At 37.5% G+C, this 22,400-nt stretch overlaps 2 protein-coding genes across 2 annotated transcripts; one reads left to right on the top strand and one right to left on the bottom strand.

Annotated features, from left to right (window-relative positions):
* Positions 1-6,734: 6,734 nt before the first annotated feature.
* LOC149013431 (squamosa promoter-binding-like protein 7) lies at positions 6,735-10,389 on the top strand. The gene is made up of 3 exons (XM_089159318.1): positions 6,735-7,400; positions 7,501-7,619; positions 9,702-10,389. Exons 1-3 carry the CDS (start codon positions 6,868-6,870, stop codon positions 10,160-10,162), a joined length of 1,113 nt encoding a protein of 370 aa, XP_089015444.1. The 5' UTR covers positions 6,735-6,867; the 3' UTR covers positions 10,163-10,389.
* A 7,917-nt stretch (positions 10,390-18,306) lies between these two features.
* LOC149013430 (squamosa promoter-binding-like protein 8) lies at positions 18,307-20,599 on the bottom strand. Its single transcript, XM_089158973.1, has 4 exons — positions 20,341-20,599; positions 19,502-20,211; positions 19,174-19,331; positions 18,307-19,076 (listed from the first exon to the last, which is right to left on the bottom strand). The coding sequence occupies exons 2-4, from the start codon at positions 20,113-20,115 to the stop codon at positions 18,844-18,846; spliced, it is 1,005 nt and encodes a 334-aa protein (XP_089015099.1). The 5' UTR covers positions 20,116-20,211; positions 20,341-20,599; the 3' UTR covers positions 18,307-18,843.
* Positions 20,600-22,400: the final 1,801 nt, after the last annotated feature.

The raw sequence follows: 22,400 nt of genomic DNA, 5'->3' as shown, positions 1-22,400 counted from the left end.
CTCCTTTGCTGTTTGTGTTTCTGGGTTTCTTCTCTTTCACCGTTAAAAGCACAAAGCTTGTGACCTGGGTTCAACAATGGTGGATCTTCAAACTGTTTGCAGTATGTGTGGAGATGTTGGGTTCCCTGACAAGCTCTTCCGTTGCACTGGTTGCCGCCATCGCTTTCAGCATTCGTAAGCTTTTCAATCCATCACCATATCATCATGGTTTTTCTTCTACTCGATCGGTTAATTTTTATGTCTTTCTTCATGGGTTTCAGGTATTGCAGTAACTACTATAGTGAGACGTCTTTGAAGATTGATTTGTGTGATTGGTGCCAGAGAGAAGAAAGAAACACAAAACATGGTGGAGTGTCTTCAAGGAGGTCAGGTTTACAAGAAGGTAGTGTTGGGTCTACGAACAGGTCTGAGTATTCAGGTGAGAAGATCATTAAGCAGAACGATAAGGAAGACAACATAGAAAAAGGGAAAAGCACGAGTAGCACAACACCTACACCTTCTCCAAGGCCATCTGCTCGCAGGTATAAGCTTCTTAAGGATGTAATGTGCTGAGAACAGTTACTGAGTCTTCTGCTGACTGCTTTGATTTTGCTTTGTTTTGTTTTGTTTTGGTGTCAACAAATTTGTGTTAACGTGTGTGCACGTCAGTTATAAAGCCTATGTAATTATTATTTTCTTCCTAATGTATTCCAGTTTCTTTTCTTTTACAAAAGAACAAAGATTTCCTCCCATGCCAAACCTAATAGAACAACAGCTCCCGCTCTAGTTATTTTCTCCATCAACTTAATTGATCCTTGTTCAGGGGTTGGGTTTGGCTTTCAGCCTTCTGTCACCCTATGGTTGGTTCTTGGGGATGATGCAGACCCATTTGCTTTTATTTGAGATTGGGATTTTCTGAAGTGAATTCAATGCACAAGAGCAAATGGGTTACGGCTCCAACTATGCCACCTTTTCAGGTTCACTGAAGGTATTTGTGATGAGACTTTCCAATATAAATCAGAAGTCAAATATGTGGAGTTGCTCATACTTCTTCAACTCTTTTTATTTAGGATCTTCTTGGGATCTAAAAAATAATCTATCTTGTGAGTTTGGAGAGATGGGTTAGAACTTGAGCAAGAAGGAAGGCAACTGTACTTGTGCATTAATGGTAGGTTGATGAAATTTGAAGCTTAGTGGCTTTCTCTTGGCCATTCATTTAAGGGTTTTGTTGGAGAGTCTGATATTTTAGAAGTTGTGCACTCGTGACCCCTCTTGTTAAGTCAAAATCTCTCTCTGTGTCTCTCTCACATTCTCTCATGCTATGTAGTGACAAGGTGATAAGGCCTCTCCCATTGTTTCTGTTTTTTGGCCATTTATTGGAAACCAACAGTGACACCTTCCATTGATCTTCGAATTAGCACTAACTGTGTGGAACCATTTTTTTGTTTCAAGTTGATGGATTCTTTTCTTGTTCCTTCCCTTATGAACTCTTTTAACAAATATCCAGATCAGATTCCAATCTCTCTTCCTCTCTTTGTTTTCTCATGTTTATCTCCATGCATAACCACTTAACAGATGATCACATCAAGCTTCCTAGCCTTTGAAAAAGAGCATTGGCCTCTTCCTCATGCTTAGGATACGGCAGACCTCCATGTGGTCCTAATTTAAAAGGACAAAGGAAACCATAATTAATGGATCCTAACTCAAAAATAAACAATTTATGCATGTCCCAGCTTTTCTTGGTTTCCAAACAACCCATCAGGAGTCACATGGATGCTTTCGCTTCACATAGTACCCTAGTTTCCATTTTCCCATATCCAACCTGCAAGCATGCAAAATATACATAAAGGATCTTCCACCGATAATAAATTTGCAATAGTGGATGAAACAAAACAACTTGGTCTACTAAACTCTTATGTTGTGAATTAATATTTACCCAAAAAAAAAAAATGTTATGAACCAACGCGAATTCTAGTACCCAGCGGTTTCGAAGATATACTCGCATCGCATATTTTGGCGAGTGACCATGATCCTATTTGTGAGATTTGTAATAAAAACCTACTTGGGTTGACAATACGATATGACTCAACCTATTTACCTAAAAATGGAGGCCTAAAAGCACTGAGGCTGCACTTTATGTTTGAAAAATACAGACATTTCAAAATTGAATTTTTGTTAGACACATTAGTTCAATAATAAATAGTGATTTAACGGTTTCCAGATGTAGATGTAGTCTTTTTCATTATGTTTTTGTTTGTGTTTGTAATTTTTTTTTATTTTTTATTTTTTGAATATGATATTCATTCGGGTCAGCTTGCATGTACCATGATTACATCCTAAAAGAAGCTTTTATATAATTAATGCCACCGAATGGGTGCAAATCCAAGACCTTTCCTAGGGGGTTGGGCCTTTAATATACCGCTTTACTAACCCATCATTGACTTTGTTCGTAATTTTGTTGGCATTCTTCTTTAAGATAAACTGTTACCATGAAGAACTACTGTAACATGTCCTTGTGGTTTGGAGCTTCGAAGTACAAAATCATTATAGAACAGTGGTGGTATTAACTGTTCAGTTGACTACAACACGGCCGCAATTAGTAGGTGAACGTGTAAATCCTGAACCACCAAACAAGTCATCAGCACATAGTTTTGAGTAATGGCAAAGAAAGGGTAATGTGGTGCTTGTCTAAGGAGTGACGTGTGGATGCTATTAAATGGGTTATTGTATCCAAATTTTAACACAACTGCAACTTTCAAACTATTTTTCAATTAATTGTTCTTATCAGGACTTGGTCACCTGTATGATGGTTTTACACTTTCACCAAAGATATCTTGACGGTGACAATAAATTAAAAATAAGAAGCTTCAGAACAATTCTCAATTCCAGATTGGGCTGGGCTCAAATCAGGAATCTAATCCTTAGATTCAAAAATAGGCTAATCTTATGGGCTCTAACACTTCAATTCTCTTCACCCAAACAAGGACAAATGGATTTCCTTTCCTGCCTATATATCATCAAAATGGCTCTTAAGTATAGATTGCTTGATAAGAAACGTGTATAAAAGAGTTATTCGATAAAATAAAAAAAATTCTTCCATGAATTTTGGTTAAAGTGTTAGAATGGAGCTTGCTTTTGATGGGTACAAGGTGAAATATCTGCAGAAGAGGTCTGTTGGGCTCATCAGACTGAAAATTAAACTTTGGCATACTGTTTCAGAGTGAGATGATGAGAGGATACTGATAACAGACCCCACTAAAGATCATGTAGCATCTTCTTCATTGCCAGTTTGATTGAAAGAAGCCAAGAGAGGATGGTGGATGACAACAAACCTGGACAGATGATGAAGAAGAGTGGGACATGTTGCAAGAACCTGCAGAGGCAATGGAAGCTTTGTGTCACCGACAAGGTAGAGGGACCCATTCACTTTTAAGGAAAACCCTATCTGTTGAGACTTAATTGGTCTCACCTTTATCCACTGCATTTGGGACCTTTAATGGAAGATGGAAAAGGCTTAAGGATGAGAAAATGTAAAGTTTCATTTGATATCTTGGACAGGAATTAAAAGTTCCTCTTGCAGCCAAAGTTTTTTAACTAGAGAGTCCCATTTGAACTATGAAGTAAATGAAATAAGATATGGGTTTGTTGGGGTTAAAATAAAAAGAGAGAATGTGGAAATTAAAGGTGACTTGGTCACTGTAAGTCATTGGATTAGGGTTTTTAATAGGTTTAACATATCAACAAACAACCTTAAATATCAATTGTCAAAGATGATTTATAGCTTCTTTTTCCATTTGTTTCCTTCGTTCTCATAACTTAGCTTCTGTTGCTGACCTTGTCGTTGTGATCTTTCCGTATATAATTCCATGTGGAGAGAGAGAGAAATGTGTCATCTTGGCAGCTTTCCAACTCAATAATTTAGATGTGAATCCCTAGCAGTCTTTTGAGACTCAACGATCGAGTTGTTGCACGACGCTGATGTGTTTTGATGATCTTGTACGTGAAGGATATTGGAGAAGTTTTTTGTCTTTTAGTTTTCTAGAGCAGAGATTCATTAGAATTGTGGAGAAGGATATAATAAGATATTTTAAGACGAAAACAAAATAGCCAACAAATGCATGCACAAACCTAATAGTTCTGAAAGTCGAAGCAGTGTACTATGAGAATGACAATTTTTATGATAGATGGGTAAAGTGACCTACCACCCTGCTGCATTAGTAATTTCAATCTTAAAGTAAGTTGAAATTTCAATATCGTCAAAGCATATCTATACATGTGTTTGGAACTGTATCACATTAGTGTCTTTCTCAAATCTTTCATGTGAGACTAAAAGGAATTCAGAATTCATTATAGGGTTTCTTTCTTTGCTGGAAAAAGAAATGGGATCAGAGAGTAAAAATTGTGACACTAAGATGCAAGTTTGTCCTAGTATTCCCAACCGGTCTTGAACAGGAATGACTGAATTGATGAGGTTTTGAGTTGAGATATCATGGGCTTGAAGTGGACAGGTCTCCCAAAATCTCATTGTCAAGTTAGGCCAAGTTTGTCTTCTTCTTTTAGTAGCCTTGCTGACAAAAACCATAAATCTCCACCCCTTTTTTCAAGGATATATATGTTCCTTTCACACTTCTCCATTACATATTTAAGAAAAATTCAAATCTTCTCTGTCCAGGTAGGCCTCCGCCTATTCCTTCGCTCTCTAGGATGGCTTGCCCATGGTGTCACCTATCCAGAGGAATGGGGGGATGGGCTGTTAGCCTGCTTGATGGAGAGGATGTGAACTCGTTTAAAAAGGGACTTAGCTATGTATATATGTATCTGTGATTTAATTTACAATGTTTAGAGGTGAACTCCTCCTATGATATGATATGATATGATGAAAAAGTATGAGAGGAAGTAATCCTCTTAACTGTAGAAATAGAGGATCCAGCTCCATCTTTTCTCCTCATTTCTCTACCCACCAATCAATCAAACAAGAATTGTTTAATGAATAGATTCTGATTCTGTTTCTCACCCAAACCAGCATTTGTTGAAAGTTGAAACATCATCAGTTCATCGGAGACCTTGTGACAGACCAAAGGTGGTGGTGACTTGTGAGTGGATTTCCATCCGTGATTTATTCTCTCCCAGTCCTAGCTACTGTTATCAATAAAGCAGGGTGGGTAAAGTGGGGAACCAGGGAAGGAAAGCAGAAGGTGAGTTGGGGAAGTTCCAGCTGGCTGGCCGGGCTTCTTCAAAGAATAGGTTTTCAACTTTCAACACGTATAAAGGATAGATATAAAGGCTGTGATTAAGTGGGAACCCACAATGAATTGAAAGACTCACAAGTCACATCACAGAAGGGCCAAAAACATTAAAAAGAAAGGGTTAAAAGAATGTGATTAAGCAGTTAATAACCAATCTCTCTCATCTTAAACTTAGTTTCCATCAAATAAATAAGGGACACATGGCGAGTTAACAGAAGCCCAGTACACTAAAAAGCTCTCCTCCAAGTTTGGAGTTACTTTACTTTAATTTCCTCTTCAGTTTGCATCTTTAAAAGTCTCATTCAGAAGCTGCTGGTGAAAGCCCAGGTGTCATCTCCCCAATCCATCAAGAAGGGTTTTTCTCCATGGAGAAAATGACAATTAATTGCAACAAAAACTGTTTGATATCCATATCCAGACAAATTAAATTAAAATTAAAAGATAATAACAAATGGGTCTTGTTATAATTTTAGGTTTTCCAACTATAATCCTTCAATTCCATGCATTTAAACATGCAGGAACACATATGGGTCCCTTCTTTTCTTTCTTTTTATTTTTTTAAAAAACAAAATATGGATCCTGTTCAGGAATGATAGAATAATGAACGGGTCCCAATGGAGGGATATACATAACCAATTCATGGGACACGTGGAGTCAAGTAAAAACGCTAATGCCATTGGTGGGCCATGCCCAAGTCATTACAGCAGATAAAGGAAGAAGAGATTAAGAAAGAAAGAAAAAAAATTTGCAGGCATGGGATTTGATTTGGATTTGAAGCTTTTTCAGATGGTGAGATGAGAACGGAGAGGGAGGAGAGAGAGAGAGAGAAAGAGAGAGAGAGAGAGATAATTGAGGTGGGCAGGTGTAGTAGGGCAGCTCTTATGGCTGCTTCTCTCTCTCTCTCTCTTTTCTGTCTCTCTCTCCTGTCTTGTCAACTCCATCCATCGATTCCTCTCTGTCGCTCAACTATCACTCAGAGCTCACCCACTACTAACTCTGTTTCGCTTCTGCAGCTTGACTCTGACTATTTATTTGTTTTCCTGCTTTTATAGAGAGGGCCTCTGGGGTTAATAGCTAAGTTTGAGCTAAACAGGTTGGAACTTGGAAGTGTCTCAAACCATTTCAGTCCACGTGTACGGCCAAACTTCGTCATCTTCCGCACGGGCACTTCAAGATCTCCATTTCCCAGCTTTTATCACGTGTCATCTCCCTCGCTTCTCCTCCTCCTCCTGCCCATCTTCTCTGCTTCTCTCTCTTTCTTTCTTTCTTTCTTTCTTTCTTTCGTTTTTCTTTCTTTTTTCTTTCTTCTTCTACGTTGGTAAAGTGAAGAGAAAGCACAGAAGTACTCTTTCCAAGACTCTTCACTGTTGCTTGCTGTCTGATCTCTCTCCTGTAACTTTCCCTTTAAACACTTATTACTACTTGTATTGGAGCGGCAGCAGCAACAACAACACAGGTGGCAGCGTATCCTACTACTACTACCCATTATTTCTGTTCCCATTCTCTTCTCTTGGCTTCTCTTCTGTTTGCTTTCACCTTTCTTCTTTTGTATAAGCAACAAAGTGATCTCCATCGATCACTCACGTTCCTAGTCTCTTAATAGCAAAAAGTAGAAAAAGCTCTAAAAGGAACTGCTCAAGAGATGGAAAATGTTGGAGGGAACGCATTTAGCACTGGTGCTAGAGGAGGGCAAATTGGTAACAGTAATAACCAGTCTTGGGGTTTCTGGGACTGGTCAAACACCTTCTCCGATGACACTACGACGGCAACAGCGGCGGTGCACCACCATCAGGTGGAGAATGGCCAGTCGTATCAGTACCCATCTCTCTACGCCGCCGGTGTATCTCATGTACGTCCTGACCCTCACCTTACTTGTTTGAAGCTTGGGAAACGTGATTACTTCGAAGACGGCGTCGGCGCCACGACGGCGTTCCACCACTTGACGGCATTTCCACTTGGAAAGAGAGGGAGGTCTTATGGGTTTACAGGTGGTGGACCATCTTCCTCGGTGGCCGCGGCGGTGGCGGTGCCCACGTGTCAGGTGGAGGGTTGCCATGCTGCGCTCTTGAACGCGAAGGATTATCACCGCCGGCATAAGGTGTGTGAGATGCATTCTAAAGCGCCTAAGGTGGTGGTTCTTGGCTTGGAGCAGCGGTTCTGTCAGCAGTGCAGCAGGTGAGCTTCCCTTTTTCTGGAACTCCACGCTTTGTTATTTGGCTTCTCCTTTTTATTCTCCAATGGATTGTTGGGTGGGGGGGGGGGGCGGGGGGTGTAGGTTTCATGTAGTATCCGAGTTCGACGACTCGAAGAGGAGCTGCAGAAGGAGACTAGCAGGACACAATGAGCGAAGGAGAAAGAGCTCCAATGATTCTATCACTAAGAACCTTTCTCGAGGTAAAGTTAAACATGGAAATCTCTGAATTCAAATATTTCTTCTTTTTCTGTTTTGGTCTTTCTTTCTCTATCAGCTTTCTGGGGTCAGGTTTGCTCAACCCTTTTCCAATTTCATCTGCTGTGAATTTGTATTAGGGAGATTTTATAATTCTTATAGTAATATGAGTGTTGAGTGGTTCATATAGCAGATGAATAGAGAATCTGAGTTACTCAGTCGTTAACAATAAACTGCTAATTCTATGAAGCTCAAATGGGTAACGATTTAAAGTTGACTAGAAAACAACGAGAAGTATAGAATAACAAGGGTAATTAAAGGCATGCTTAAGGATAGTCTTGATTTTGGGTTCTTTTAGGAATTGATTCAACTCCAAAGTGTGAAGTTCAACTCTCGACAAGAAGACCTCAAAGTCCCAATGGAATTCACCATGGAAAACCGGAAAGTTCTAAATGAAATGTTATAAACTTTTACCTCTTTGAATCAAGTACTACTTACATCCAGGGAATTGAAAAATAAGCTGTTAGAATAGAATCTGGATCCTCTGCCTGCAGGGGTGGAAGATTATGTTCCCTACATCTTTTCACCACATATTTTAGAAGAGGCTTACTTCTAAGCATTGTTATGATGAATCAGAGGTGGACCTTCTTCCTGAATATGTGATGGAAAGATATGAGGAGAACAAAATCCTTTACTCTTACAGATAAAAGATATCCTATCACAAAAATCAATGAAACAATTATTCATTTATTCGACAGAAGTTGAATGTAATGAATGGAATATAGTTGCTGAAAATATTTTTAAATCTAAGTGTATCTAATAATAAAAAGATTTATTGCTTGAGAAAGGTGTTGGAAAGGAGGAACAAAATTGAGTTGGCATTTAATGTTTGTCATGACAACTATAGGTTAGGATGGATGTAGCATTTGAAAATCGTCTGCCAATAAATAAATAACCTTGAATAAAGTTTTTAATTGCATTTATTAATATATATATATAAAAGATCTTATAACAATGGGTATTATTTCTCTTATTATTGGGGTTATATGTTTTAGGTCGAGAAAAAAAATCTGTTATTGTGCCAATGCAGGATTGGTTCAATGGTAAAGACCCATACTTTTCAGTGGAGCACATTACTTTTCTAGTATTAAAAAAGTACCAGTACCTAAAAAAAAAAATATGTTACTGTACATGGGTAGATTAGCAAATGTAATAATGCATCAATTTTTTTTATATATATGAATAAATAAATCATCAATGAATCCCAAAGGGAAGGACATGTACAGATGAGGGGGGAAGGGGAAAAGACAGTAAAATTAGCAATAATCAACCAAATGCAACATTATTTCAAGTTAGTGGACTAAGTACATAGATCAAGATATAAAAAATGGGGAAAATCGAGTTCTATATGAAAAAAAAAATGAAAAGGGGGGGGGAACAAGAAGTTGTGAAAATGCAAGATGAGAATGAGAAGAAATAGGCAAAACCCTAGTAAGTCATGAGAACCTTTATAGATCTTTTTCTCCAAGAGGTTGTATCGAGGGGTTACGTTTAGAAGAAGAGATAAGAGTATGTATGTCGTTCCTCATAAATTCTCTTAAAGGTCATGATAGATTGGCTCTTATTTTTTAGCTTATTTGGTGAAGATTAAATTGCACCTCCTTATCGGGACTCTCTTATGCCTTTGTTAAACATGATCATATTACCCCTTAAAACTCCTGAGGAGTTTGTCATAGATCCCAGTAATTCTCCAGTCAACTTTAATATATGCCTTGCTTTATCTATCTTTATCTTTTTTTTATACATTGATCATAATATCCTAGTCTTGAAAGAAAAAGAAGAAGAAAAAGTGAGAGCAGGGGTATAAAATCTGCATCACTTTTAACTTGGTTTCTCTTTTATTTAGCCACCTACTGTATCATTTACAGTCTCCATCTCCTACGTTCGTTGTTATTTGTAATCAACTGTGTGCAATGCATGTCTCTCTACTTCCTCTCGATCTATTGTTCTCATTTCTTTGACTTGTCATTGTGATTGTTTTTGCTTTGAGAAATTAACTGTGCGTCTGCAAATACTTTTATCTTCAGAAAGTAAATCAATTGGTGGAAGGTTATCTTGTTTGTCTTCCTCGTCAGATGGACGTGCTCTCTCTCTTCTGTCATCAAGATCTGGTTCATGGGTTTCTTCTGCTGATCTTTCTTTAAGATCGAGTGCTGCACTTCGTGAGCTTATCGCAGAGAATCGTGCAGCCACCTTTGCCAATCAGCTTTTATCTGATAGAGACTGGAACCACCACACGATGCATGAGATGGGTGGTGCACAACCAGAACTGCTTCCTCAGATCTCTCCCCAGCAACAGCATATGCAACAAGAAGAACAGCCTGACTGGGACAGGTCCTTCCATGAATCAGGTGCACACTTGACACTTGACCTAATGCAGGAACCTAGCTCACCCTTTGGGTTTTTATCAGGGAGAAGCAAGAACAAAGAAGATGAAGATGAATGTGGTGAGATATGGAAGTCCTTGGAAGGAACCCATGTTGTCTGAATGCTTATTACTTGGACTGCTTTCTGGTTTTTGGATTGCTTTAGATGCAATTTGCTACTAGGGTAAGATTGAATCAATGAAGTTTACCCTGGATGAGGGTGATGCAATCGTTTAGGTTCATATTACTTAAATAAGTTGCTGTTCTTCTGAGCTTCATTTGTTTATATTTCATTATATGGATGGGTTTGGCATACATTAATTATGCACTTGGGTTTAAATACAAGGTTGTAAAGCATTATACCTTGAGTATCTAGTTTGAAATATGCAAACAGATTGTTGTTTTCGACTAGTATTTATAGATAATACGATGTTCTACAGTTAATTGGACTCTCATTAGGACTCTCATAAGGCCCATTATACCATTGAATCATTACCATTCTGATAACTTCTATTATAAGTAAAGTAGGTAGGTAGAATTCAAATGTGTCAATAATTATGTGGGCGTAGCTAGGTTTATTTTATTTTATTTCCCTTCCCCAGTCAAGAGTAGGAAAATTTCATCAGTTAAAATTATCAGAGACCTGGAGAGAAATAAAGAGGGTGATGCAATAAAACAAGGATGCCCGAAGTTTGAAATGATTAGTTCCCTAACTAAGAAATCTACATAAACATTTCTAGGGCTGGAAAAGTAAACAAATCTAACATGTGTAAAGTCCAAAACAAGTTTTAAAATTTCTGAAGTGAGGCTTAAGCATTTTTAATCAAGAGAGGTTTTAATGTCATGGAGGGCTTAAAATCTGAATTGATTTGTATCTTCAAGATTCCCAAATGTTCTACCACTAAAAGACCATCTCTAATGGGCTTTAATTCCACTGATGCTACTGATGCACCTTCACTACCAACACTTGAGTTGCTACAAATGTTGCTTGTGCTTCCCATAAAATGCTTCTTCGATATTTCACCATATCCGGATCTGGAGTCTCACCACCCATCAACAAACAAGTAAAATAGCTGTGTCATGGACCTTCCTATCTAAGCTATATATAGGATAAGATAGCCTTGCTTCCCTATGAAGACCAATGTTATAGTAGTCTTGAACTTCTACACATAGAGCATAAAAGGTAGTGAGATTGCATTACTGAAGGATCTATTCCCTTGAAAATGGTTAAATTTTTAATTCTCCAAAAATACCACATGAGAAAGCTACATAACTATATAAAGCTAATCTAATCATGAAGGAAAACACCATGGAAATCAGAAACATCTAGCCTAAGAGAAGATATCTTCGAATATTCTAGTACAAAAAAGTAATACATGACCTGTAGGTAATTCTCCATGTAATTTTCAATTCCATAATTGATAAGGGAAAGATCCTTACGTGGATTCACTTTCCCAAATATGAAATATATGCAGTGGAAGGAACCGATTTGGTTGGAACTCTGTTGAGGATATAGGCTGTAGTCAACAAAGCATCTCCCCAATAAGAGATGAGTAGATTTAATGCACCATCATAGATCTTACCATGTCTAGCAAAGTTTTATTCCTCCTCTCAGCAACTCCATTTTGCTGTGGAGTTCCTGGAATAGTAAGTTGTCTGAATATTCCCTTTTCATCACACAACCTCTTGAACGTATCAGAGAGATACTCTCTACCTCTAAGAGTTTTAATCTTTTTATTTAACTCATTCTCAACTAAGTTCATGAATTTCTTATTACATTCTAGAGTTTCTGACTTAGGAGAAATTAGATAAATGTGACCATACCGTGTATAGTCATCTATGAATGTGATGAAATAAGCCTGTCATTTTTAAATATGCAGTCCACACACATCTTAATTGATAAGTTCTAAAGGAAGAGATGCTCTCAAAGCCTTTTTAAATGGTTTTCTAGTTGCTTTTCGTACTAGACATGACTCACAGGTTGATAAATCAGATAGTAAACCTTGGCCTAAGAGACCTTCTCTTGCCAACCTGTTCATCCTATCTAAGCTAATATGTCTTAGTCTAGCATGCCACAATTTAGAATCAATACACAGTATTCTGGCAAACAAAAGCACTACTAGAATTAAATGAATAATCAATTGTATCCAATACAATGAAACCATTCAAATACAACTCTAAAACCATGTCTCATAAACCACTCTTGTTTTTGTTCCCACCTCTGTTACTTTGCCTGGACCACTGAGGTTGAGCTCTCTCCTTCTTGTGCTTAAAGCCTGCACCCTTACCAGTGCTAGCTTCAGCAGCAAGTACTTCAGCTTGAGGGGCCTCGGCCAACATCCGATCCTCCTCTAGCTCAAGGTGCTTGGCAGCTTGATCAAATGTTTTGATTTTATCAACATGAGTCAAGAAGATTTTCATATGCTCCCAAGACTAAGGCAATGACCTGATGATTACAGATATTTGCTTCTCATCAGTCTTTTGGCGCCCACATGTGCTCAACTCACTAATCATGTTAGACATGATTGTTATATGCTGCCTCATGGTGTGACCCTGGCGCATTTTATAACCGTCAAAGGTTAATCCGAGCTGGCGGCCTCTTGTGGTGGAAGTCCCTCCGTACTGGAACTTCACAGCCTCTCACAAAGACTTTACAGTCCTATGCTTCTCAAAGCGAAGCATCAGGTCATCCCTCATCGAGCTCAGGATTGTAATCCTAGCTACCCGGTCTTTCCTCTTCCAAGCATTATATGACTCAAGGTCCCTGCGATGCTGTGCAGTGGTACCTTCCTCAGGTGAGTTCATGGTTTAGTTTATGATTTCCAGCATATCCTGCTCTTCTTGGTGATATTGCACATTTCGGTGCCAGAGGTCATAGTTCCTCTCATTCAGCTTATCTCTTTTAGTGAGGTCAGTAACAATGCTCTTGGTAGCAGCCATTTATTCTAGAAACATTATATATTAGGATGAGTTTAACTATTGTAGCATAAAACACAATTCAAGCAACAACAAATCACACTAGCATAGTCAACCTATGGGATAAGCATTTAAACCAAAATAAATGCTAGCAAACATTCAATCAAATTCTCATGCAAACCCACATAGACTTATATACTAGTTTCATTCTGTGCAAGAAAACATAATTGATAGACCCATAATTAAAATAGTTTTAATAAAATAAAACATGCAATCATGATAATGTTATGAGGTGGTTCACACAGAACACTTCTACCTCATTAACTCCCACTAGGCTCCATTAGGCCCTCAATGCCCAAACATCACACAGATTGTCAGGTCATTGGTATCCAGTAAGTAGAAACACATTCAAAACTGGACAAAATCTCAGACGGATTCTGAGATGGCTCTCCGTCTGGGAATCCGTCTGGCTTTCTGCAACCAGATGGTCGATTGTCTAGTCCAGACGGACAACCGTCTCCCAGACGGAAAATCCGTCCGGTCCACAGGGACAAAAAAACAGCGTTTTTCGATTTTCTTGAACGAAATTTTTTTTCAAAAAATGAAAAATCACGGTTTTTCACCCAAAAAATAATCCACAAATACATGAAAAAAAATCCAGCAATAATTATTAAAAAAATATAATTCTCATGGATTATCAATTCATGCAAAACTTCAGGGAAATTCACTCGGATCCGAACCAAAACATAAGGGTTTCTAAAAACCCTATCAGTTTCCCATGGATTTCGTTTTAAACCTCGGATTCTCCATGGGTTTCCATAAACCCTTGATCCTCCCATTAGATCCATACAATGAAAATAAACAATGGGGAGGAACAAAGAACCGTGCGAACCTTAGGCTCTGATGCCAATGTAGGTAATTCTCCATATAATTTTCAATTCCATAATTAATAATGAAATGATCCTTACCTGGATTCGTTTTCTCAAATATGAAATATATGCAGCGGAAGTAAATCTGGATCCACGTTCTCATTCCACCACCAAAGCTCTATCGGGTGATTCCACAATCACTTGGAAATTGAATAATTTCTACAACCCAAATGCCATGTGAAAATGATGGAAGAGTGGTCTAAAGCAAGGAACTCTTTCTTGTGTTTCTAGGAGAGAAGGAGAGAGAAGTGGGAGCCGCCATTTTTAGAAAACTTACGTAATGCAATCACACTCTTACTCAAGTGATGTAGTGGTTATAAATATATAACCTATATTCTGTAATCGCCCTAAAAGTGATTTTTCAGATTTTGCTCTTAGGCATCTAATTCATTAATTATATTAATAAATTTCAAGATGAACCAAATTAAATAAAGTACGAAAGTGGATGAAAAATTTTTATAGTGAAATAAGAGTTTTCAATTGCAATAAACTCATAAGATGCTTTCCACGTGAAGTGCTTAATCCTTGTCTCTCTTATTTATGAATTGGAAAACTGGCAAGAGCTTCCCAGGCTTTGGGAGAAGTTATTATAAATATTCAGAATCTTCTGTCCTTTTCGCATTCACTGAGTTTTCTCATTTTATCTGGTCGCGTGTTGCTGCAGTCATGAGCACCTAGCAACTACCCATTAGTCAAAAACACTCAGAACTCACTAGAAGCAGTCCCTGGTGGTCCTTTGAAAAGTATTTGCCATTAAAATTGTTGCTAAATTTCACAACCAAGAGAGCAGGCAATAATAAACATGGACCATCACCAGAGCCGATGGCTACAGAGAAGCATTAAGAATGAATAAGACAAAGGGAAGAAGGTGTAATAAGAGAAGAGAGAAACAATAGCTGCAGTGGTGCCATGCAGCTCTGACTGCTTAACCATGGACCAACCTCTGAAACTTCTAGGGTCAAAAATATAAGCAACATAAGAGTAACTGAAGGTGTAATAAGAGAAGAGAGAAAGAATTGCTGCAGTGGTGCCATGCAGCTCTGACTGCTTAACCATGGACCAACCTCTGAAACTTCTAGGGTCAAAAATATAAGCTACATAAGAGTAACTGAAATGAGTGAAAAATAGTTAATTACCATCGCTTCCTTATTAGGTTGAGTAGGGAAGAATTGAAGAACTGCATAATATAAACCCTGAAAATAAATAGTTTCATCTCAATTTCTCAGCATCCTCCAATTCACATCAATATCTAACGTCCACTTTTTAATCTTAAATAACTTCTGAGTTTGCTAAATCCAATCTACATACTTAGCTCAAGTTGAACATACAAAGACTACAAGTCTACTGTGTCTTTTAATTGATTTCAATCCATGGACTTGTAATGGTGTTGCAGATGCGCTCGGAAGGCCATCTTAATGTTGAACCTTACAATTTTACCGTATTCTACTCTTTGGCTTTGACAACTTTGCTCCCCCGAACCAGACCTATAAACGGATTGGATTGGGCTCAAATACTCCACTATATGAATCTAAATCCGATCCATTATCTGGTGGAAACTTACAGAAGTTATCCGAAATCGAATCCGAAACTTTTTTTGGATATTCAATAATAACCCGATTTGACAAACTATTCAATTATTGATTGTTGATTGTCATTTTTCTTTTCTTTTTTATTTCTTATTTCTTATTTCCAATTTCCAATTTCTCCGATTATCATCCCTTTTGAAAGAAAAAATAATGTTTAATACTTTACTCTAACCAGATAAATTTTTACCCAAATATTAACCAATCCGATAAAGAATTATCCGAATTCAAATCCAGTTGCTTAGCAAACGTATATAAGTACTTCCGGTAAGAAAATTTTTAGATTTGGACACCCTTAAACAATTAGAAAGGTAGATTTCCACTATCTAAATAGATGTCTACTTAGAAACCAACTTTTCCTTTACTGCATAGTATGTTTATTTAAGAAAGAAAAAATTAAACATGCTATTAGTTTTTGATAATTAGTAATCAAATAATCTTTTCCAAAAAAGGAGAAACAACAATGGCATACATTAAACTGGGGATGTAAAGGGTTAGTTGAAATTTCGAATTCGATTGGTATTCGTATCTACTTAAGAGCTATTTGGATGGTTCGATTAATAATTAGATTAGAATTCAAGTATGCCAATTTTAAGTTGGGTATTTATCCAATTCGATTAGATATTTGATGCAGATTGTCCGTATCTAATATTCGTATCCAATTAAAGTTTAATTTAGGGAAATACAGTATTATCCCTTCATTAATATTCATTAATAGTAACTAATTACATGAAACTACTAATAGCTACTCTATCGGATGTTTAATATTCGAACTACATTCAGATATTTCCATGCCTCCCTTATTAGACTAGCAAGGAATTCCTTGGATGGATCCTCTGTTGGGTCAACATTGAAATGGTACATTGGATGGGATCCATATGTTATGTATGGTCACCTTTCAAATTTCAATTCTCCTTTTAACTCATGATTCATGATGGATGTTGAATAATGCATCAATAATTTAAGAAAATCTTGAAGATACTTGAGGACCACCTGTCACTTTGTAATTATGGGATTGTTTCCGGCCTCTTTTCGCCAAAAAGCTTATTCAATGCTAAGAGTTTCCACCATCGCAATAAGATCATAAATTTATAACGGGTAATTTTCATCTAGACCTGAAGTTTGGCATATGTTACTTTTAGTCCAAAAAAATTGAGACTTTACATTTGTCTTTCTTGTACTATAAAAAAAAAGTCAATTTAAGGACAAATTATCACTTTTATCACCAATTTGTCTTTTTTTTTAATTTAAAATTTTTATATACATACCCCCACCTGCCATGAAACTCGTGACTCCCCTTTTACTCTAAAAATTTAAAAAAAAAAAAAATCTTAGAATTCAAGTAAATTTTAAAATATGACCAAAATAGCCTTATAATTTTAAATGACTCAATTACCCCTTAACTTAACCCTATTTGCAGAGTAGAATCTTAGCCAAGATAGATGAAGAGATTTTCCCTTCACCCATCTTCTTCATTTCCCATTTACTCAACTCAATCAAGAAGCAAACACCCATCTTGATTTAAGAATCATCTTTGCAAATAGGGTTTAAGCTAAAGGGTAATTGAGTCATTTTAAAATATAAGGGTATTTTGGTCATATTTTAAAATTTATTGAAATTTTAAGGGCTTGTTTGGTTACTTGAATCTAGAGATTTGAATTTTTTGGATTCACAAATGAGAGATTTATACTCTTTTGGTTGTGCGAATCATGAAATCTAGGGATTCACCTTTTTACACTAAAAATGTGAATCTATAGATTTATGGGTATGAGGCGAAATCCAAAGATTTCACCTCTACTGTAAAAGCACTAAACATTTGAATCATGACTCCATAGATGTGTTTTCATGATGAATTTACAGATTTCATTCCAAAAATTCAAGCTAACCAAATAGTTAATTTTATGAACTATGGCTCCATAAATTTGAAATCTCACCAAACAAGCCCTAAGACTTTTTTATAATTTTTGGACTAAAAGGGGAGTCACGAGTTTCATAGTAGGCGGCGGGGGTGTGTATGTAAAAAATTTAAATAAAAAAAATAAAGGCAAATTGGTCATTAAAGTGATAATTTGTCCTTAAATTGTTTTTTTCTATAGCACATAAAAAATAAGATTTTATGTTTAAATTAGACACATATCATAAATCTAACAATGTGGATTAAAAAAATTCCAACTCCTACATGCCCCTAATTACTAGGGTCTGGCGGAGCCATGAAACCTCAAATCTACTAGGAGACAATACAATTAATTTTGTCATCCCCACCTCAAAAACAACTTTGACTGAGGCCACTATATGGTAGCTGAAATGTCTATATAAAGACAGGGGGCAAGTACACACTTCGATTAACTGATGGCAACTATTACACTCTTTTTAAGTATAGTTACACAAAACCTATAGCCCTCAAATTACAACACCATCTATACTAAACATCTCTACTCCCTCATACAAAACCTCAAAATTTTAAGTGTAACGAGACTTAACATCAACCATATTTCAAAATTTCCAAACTAGTCTCTTTTACCCTAAAGAGTCAAACTATTCTACAAAAGACCACTCTCAAGATTATTATTTTCCTTCTCTACTGATCTTTTGGAAACATGCAGAAAATACTTGAATGTGAATCCTATTTTCTAGCAAACAACAAAAATCAATCACATGAGGTTCAACTCTTGAAATTAAAATACTAAAAGAAGAATAAAATTTAGAAGGGTTTGATTCTAGCCCTTGGCTGTCATAAATCACATAAAGAACGACATCAAAGGTCTCTTCTTTTACCATATGATTCGTTTGGTTTGAACAAACTGAACCCGGTCCAAGTTAAAGCCAATTTAAAATGAATTTTATTACACTTACTTATAATACACGATAGAGAATTAATCCAACCTTCAAAATTGAGATTCGTTCGTTCGCAGGTTAAAGCCAATTTTAAAATGATTTTTATTGCGCATTAAATGCACTGCTCCCAACGAAAATCCAAGCCCTGAGGTATGGAACGAAATTACAAAATATCGTGGCCGATCAATTTCGACAAACGGTCAAAGGTTCACAAAAATAACATATCGAAGGTGTTGATTACTCGATTTCAAAATTTTCTACAGAAAAAAATAATTCAAGAACCGAATTTTTCTTGGGCACACAGAAGGAATCGTGACAGAACCAGAAGCTTACCCAGCTTCCCATCTATTCTTCTGCGACTGAGAACACAATTAAGCAATGGAAAAAGAAGAAATGGAGTTGGATTTAATACATTCCAGAAACGAAACAAAATCTATATTACCTAAAGACTCCAGATCATCGGAAAGCAAGAACATGAAGAAAAGCGTACGTAACAGTCTTTAAGATGAAGATATAAGTTACCCTTCCTTCTCTCTCCTCTCACTTCATAAATTCCGGTCCTCTCTTCCGTCCACGCAGTTCTTCTTCTTCTTCTTCCTCATCCCAGCTCGAGCTCTGATTGTGCCCGTACAGTCGAAAATCCCCCACCTGCGAGAAAAGAGATGACTCTGAACCTTGGTGACTTTCCCGGTAAGAACTCAGCGACATTCTTGGAGGCGATATTGCAGTGGTCACCATCGATGAAGAATGCACGAAAGACCCTGGAGATGATCCTAACCAGAAAGAAAGAAGGAAAAAAAAACCCAGATTTTAAGACTTGATCTTGCGTAACAGATACTACTTTAAAACGTTAAGAAAGAACTTAATTACTTGCAGGAGCTCCAGAGGGAGAACCCTGAATATTCTCATGAAGAGATTGTCTGCTATGTGATGGAAGGTTCTGTGATTTCCTTCTTCGACGATTGTGATCTGCCAACCTTTTCCTGCAACTTCGCTTTCCTTGATCGAACTCCGACAGAAGATGAAACCTGTTTGAGTTTTACAGATCAGGAATCATTTCCAATATAAGAAAACTAAAAGGACGCAAAATGCCCCTCGGGATTTCCCCCATCCATCCGTACGTTCACAGTAACACCAATCATCAGATTAGTTCAACGTGGAAAGGAAGAATAAGGGTAAGTTCGTCATTTAGAGAGACCTGCTACACTGCTGGCAGAATCGCTGAGTCATGCCACCGGCGAACACGGTGGAGGCTTTGGAGTGAAACTCGCAAACTTTATGCCGGCGGTGATAATGCTTGGCGTGAGTCAAATCGGCGTCGCAGCCCTCAGCTTGGCATTTTGGAGAAGGAGCAGTACTAGAGGGCCCTGGTTCGATTGGTCTGGCGAGTCTGGACCGGTTGTAGAGCCGGTTCACGAAATCGTCCTCGGACGATGAGAAGTAGGTTCGACCGCCCAAATTCAATCCGATTTTCGCCGGGAATTCTAAACGCCCAGAATCGCAGTTCTCCATCTTTGGTATAACCGTGTAGCCATTGTTGCTACCGGTAACGGTTGTTTCCGGCGACGGAATATGAGAATAAGAGACAGAGAAGGCTTGCGAGTTGTAAAGTGAGCGGAGATGGTTTTGATGCTGCTGCTGCTGCTGCTGCTGGGAGATGTTGAAAGAGAAGGAAGAAGGAGGAGAGAGAAAGTTTTCAGCTATTGTTTGGTTGTAATGGTTGAAAATTTGACGACTTTGGTCAGGACTTTGAGTGGAATCGTCCCCAGAGAGTAGCATTGGCGACGAGTTCCCCCATTCGTAGTCTAGCATTGTTCTTCGATACAGAATGAAGGGAAATTTTCGAAGGGAAAGCTTGTGAGATCTATCGAACAGTTATGGCGCCATTTCCCAGCGAACTTGACTGATCTGCCAAAAAGAAAATAAAGAGTGAAATTTGTAAGTACATGCTTCACATTCTTGAATTATTTTCCAAATACTCAGATTTGCATCAAAGCTTAAATTTTTGGTTCTTAGAGACATTGTTGGATATCATACCTGAGCTTCCATCGTCGAAGTTATAGCAGAAACACCGCCGGGGCAAAAACCTAGAATTTTTCTTTGAAATGCAAGGCGTATACGTTGTAAGAAGTGAATGGAAACTGGCTTGCTTTCATGGTTCTGTGAATCTCTTTCTTGCTTGAGCTCTGGTCATGATTCAGGCATGGAAGACAGTTTCACTTTCTCCATTCTCTGTGTTTCTTACTCTCCACCCATCACTGAACACTAACCATGAGAGGAAATAGGGAAACTTGTATGAAGCAGCACAGCACAGAAGTCGGTAGGAGTTACTGTTTATATAAACTTAAAATTACAAAGATGGTCAGGGAATGGTCACCAATTACGCTAATGCCATCTGTCGGAATCAAAGTTCACAAGCACCTAATTCTGTTCAAAAATAAATATATATTCCAGAAATCCGGTTTCAGAAAAAAGTTTTCTTAGAAGTTTTACCGAAAAAGATAGCTTTCTTTTAAGTTTTAAGCGTCCCCATCCAAGTCAGCAACGAGCAACACTGTCTTATTCTCATTTCATCCAAATTTTATTTTTATTTTTTGGCCCTGCCCAAGTAGGGAAATGTACATTACCCTAAAATTAGTATATGCTTCTTAGCATAGTGGATAACACTATTCTCACATCTAATCATCATGTAAAACTTCGTTATTCTACATAGACAAGATGAATTAGAGGCCGGTTCCTCTTTAAATTTTTTTTTTTGATAAATGATTTCTATTTAGCTAATAGAGAAGTGTGAGGCAAACACAATCTTTTATTCATAACTCGAAAAAAGAAACCCTAAGATGATGATAAATGAATCATAACAAAAGCTTTTCTCCACCTTTTTGCCAACTATTGCTGTCTATCAGTATCTTTGTTTGTACTTTCCACGAGCCATGGGTTCTATCTAGTTTAAGAATCCACTGAAAAGGTATAGTCATGGTGACACACCATATGAACTACGTGTTCTTTATTTTAATATTTTTCAACAAAGTGTTAATATAAGCGATCAAAGTTGAGCAAGATTACTCCTATTTCTCGTGCAAAGAATGGGCAAAGCCACAAGAAGGCGTGGTAAAGATTAGATGCAACAAATCAAAAAGGTCTTCAATTGTGGTGGAATCGATGTTGTAATCAAAGATCATGGGGGTCTTTGCAAGCTAGGTGTCTCATCTCCAGCCCACTTTATTTGTCCCTTTAATGGCGAAGCTCTAAGTCTTAGACGCTACATGCTTCATGCCTTGGGAGAATGTTAGATGCCTGTGTCTTGAATATCCTGCTATAGCTCGTCTCTCTCTTAATTGAAAAAATTATTTACCCAAAAAAAAAAAATCCTAACTCTTACTGTGTTCATATAAGAAGTTATGGTAGGTAGAAGGCTTCCTTATTCTTGTTAATTTGAGAAAATCACAATTAGATTAAATTCTATTAAAAAAATTTAGAATTTACAGCTGTCGGAATAAATTTATGGTTGGTGACAAATTTTTGGGGGGTAAAATCCGCGGGTTAAAAGCTGGTCGGAATCGTCTTTTACAGATTACACCCTTGCCTTGAAGTAAAAGGGCAGGTGGAAGTGGAACAACTCCATGAATTCAAATGGTACCTAACACTAAAACAGACTAACGTGAGAACTCGGGTATTCCGAAAATACCCTCAGCGAAGTTTGAAAATAATTCAGTCCCACATGTACGGATCGTTCTGGTAAAAAAAAGCCAGAAAGGTATTACCAGGAGAAAAAAGTAAAAACGCCGTAGTGGAAAAGGATCACAGGCAGTGTGAACAGAGGATTCGCTGGCAGTTTTCTGCCTCTCGCTGACTTGTTATTGTACGACGCATCAATATGGAGTTGGGAGGTAGGGAACACGCCATGAGTGCTTCCTGACAACATAAAAGATGCTTTTACTCGTATATCTTTTCTCACCCAACTCTTAACAGCCTAACAACCGGTTTGGTTAATTTGAAGTACATTTTAAAATCTCTCGGACCGGTTTGGTTCTTATTATACTGTATTTGTACCTTGAAAATAAATAATACTTGGGTTTTTTTATTAAACCAACCTT

The sequence above is a fragment of the Hakea prostrata genome, chromosome 6 (assembly GCF_041222555.1).
Source record: "Hakea prostrata isolate BN-2017 chromosome 6, UWA_Hpros_2, whole genome shotgun sequence".
Lineage (NCBI taxonomy): Eukaryota > Viridiplantae > Streptophyta > Magnoliopsida > Proteales > Proteaceae > Hakea > Hakea prostrata.
This window is presented reverse-complemented; position numbering and strand designations above follow the sequence as displayed.

What these genes read in the sequence shown, in the direction of transcription:
- LOC149013431 (XM_089159318.1), top strand. Translation starts at nt 6,868, where the DNA reads ATGGAAAATGTTGGAGGGAACGCATTTAGCACTGGTGCTAGAGGAGGG. An exon ending in TTCTGTCAGCAGTGCAGCAG is followed by an intron (nt 7,401 to 7,500) that starts GTGAGCTTCCCT and finishes CGGGGGGTGTAG; the next exon opens with GTTTCATGTAGTATCCGAGT. An exon ending in CACTAAGAACCTTTCTCGAG is followed by an intron (nt 7,620 to 9,701) that starts GTAAAGTTAAAC and finishes TTTTATCTTCAG; the next exon opens with AAAGTAAATCAATTGGTGGA.
- LOC149013430 (XM_089158973.1), bottom strand. Translation starts at nt 20,115, where the DNA reads ATGCTAGACTACGAATGGGGGAACTCGTCGCCAATGCTACTCTCTGGG. An exon ending in TTCTGCCAGCAGTGTAGCAG is followed by an intron (nt 19,332 to 19,501) that starts GTCTCTCTAAAT and finishes AAACTCAAACAG; the next exon opens with GTTTCATCTTCTGTCGGAGT. An exon ending in TCCCTCTGGAGCTCCTGCAA is followed by an intron (nt 19,077 to 19,173) that starts GTAATTAAGTTC and finishes CTTTCTGGTTAG; the next exon opens with GATCATCTCCAGGGTCTTTC.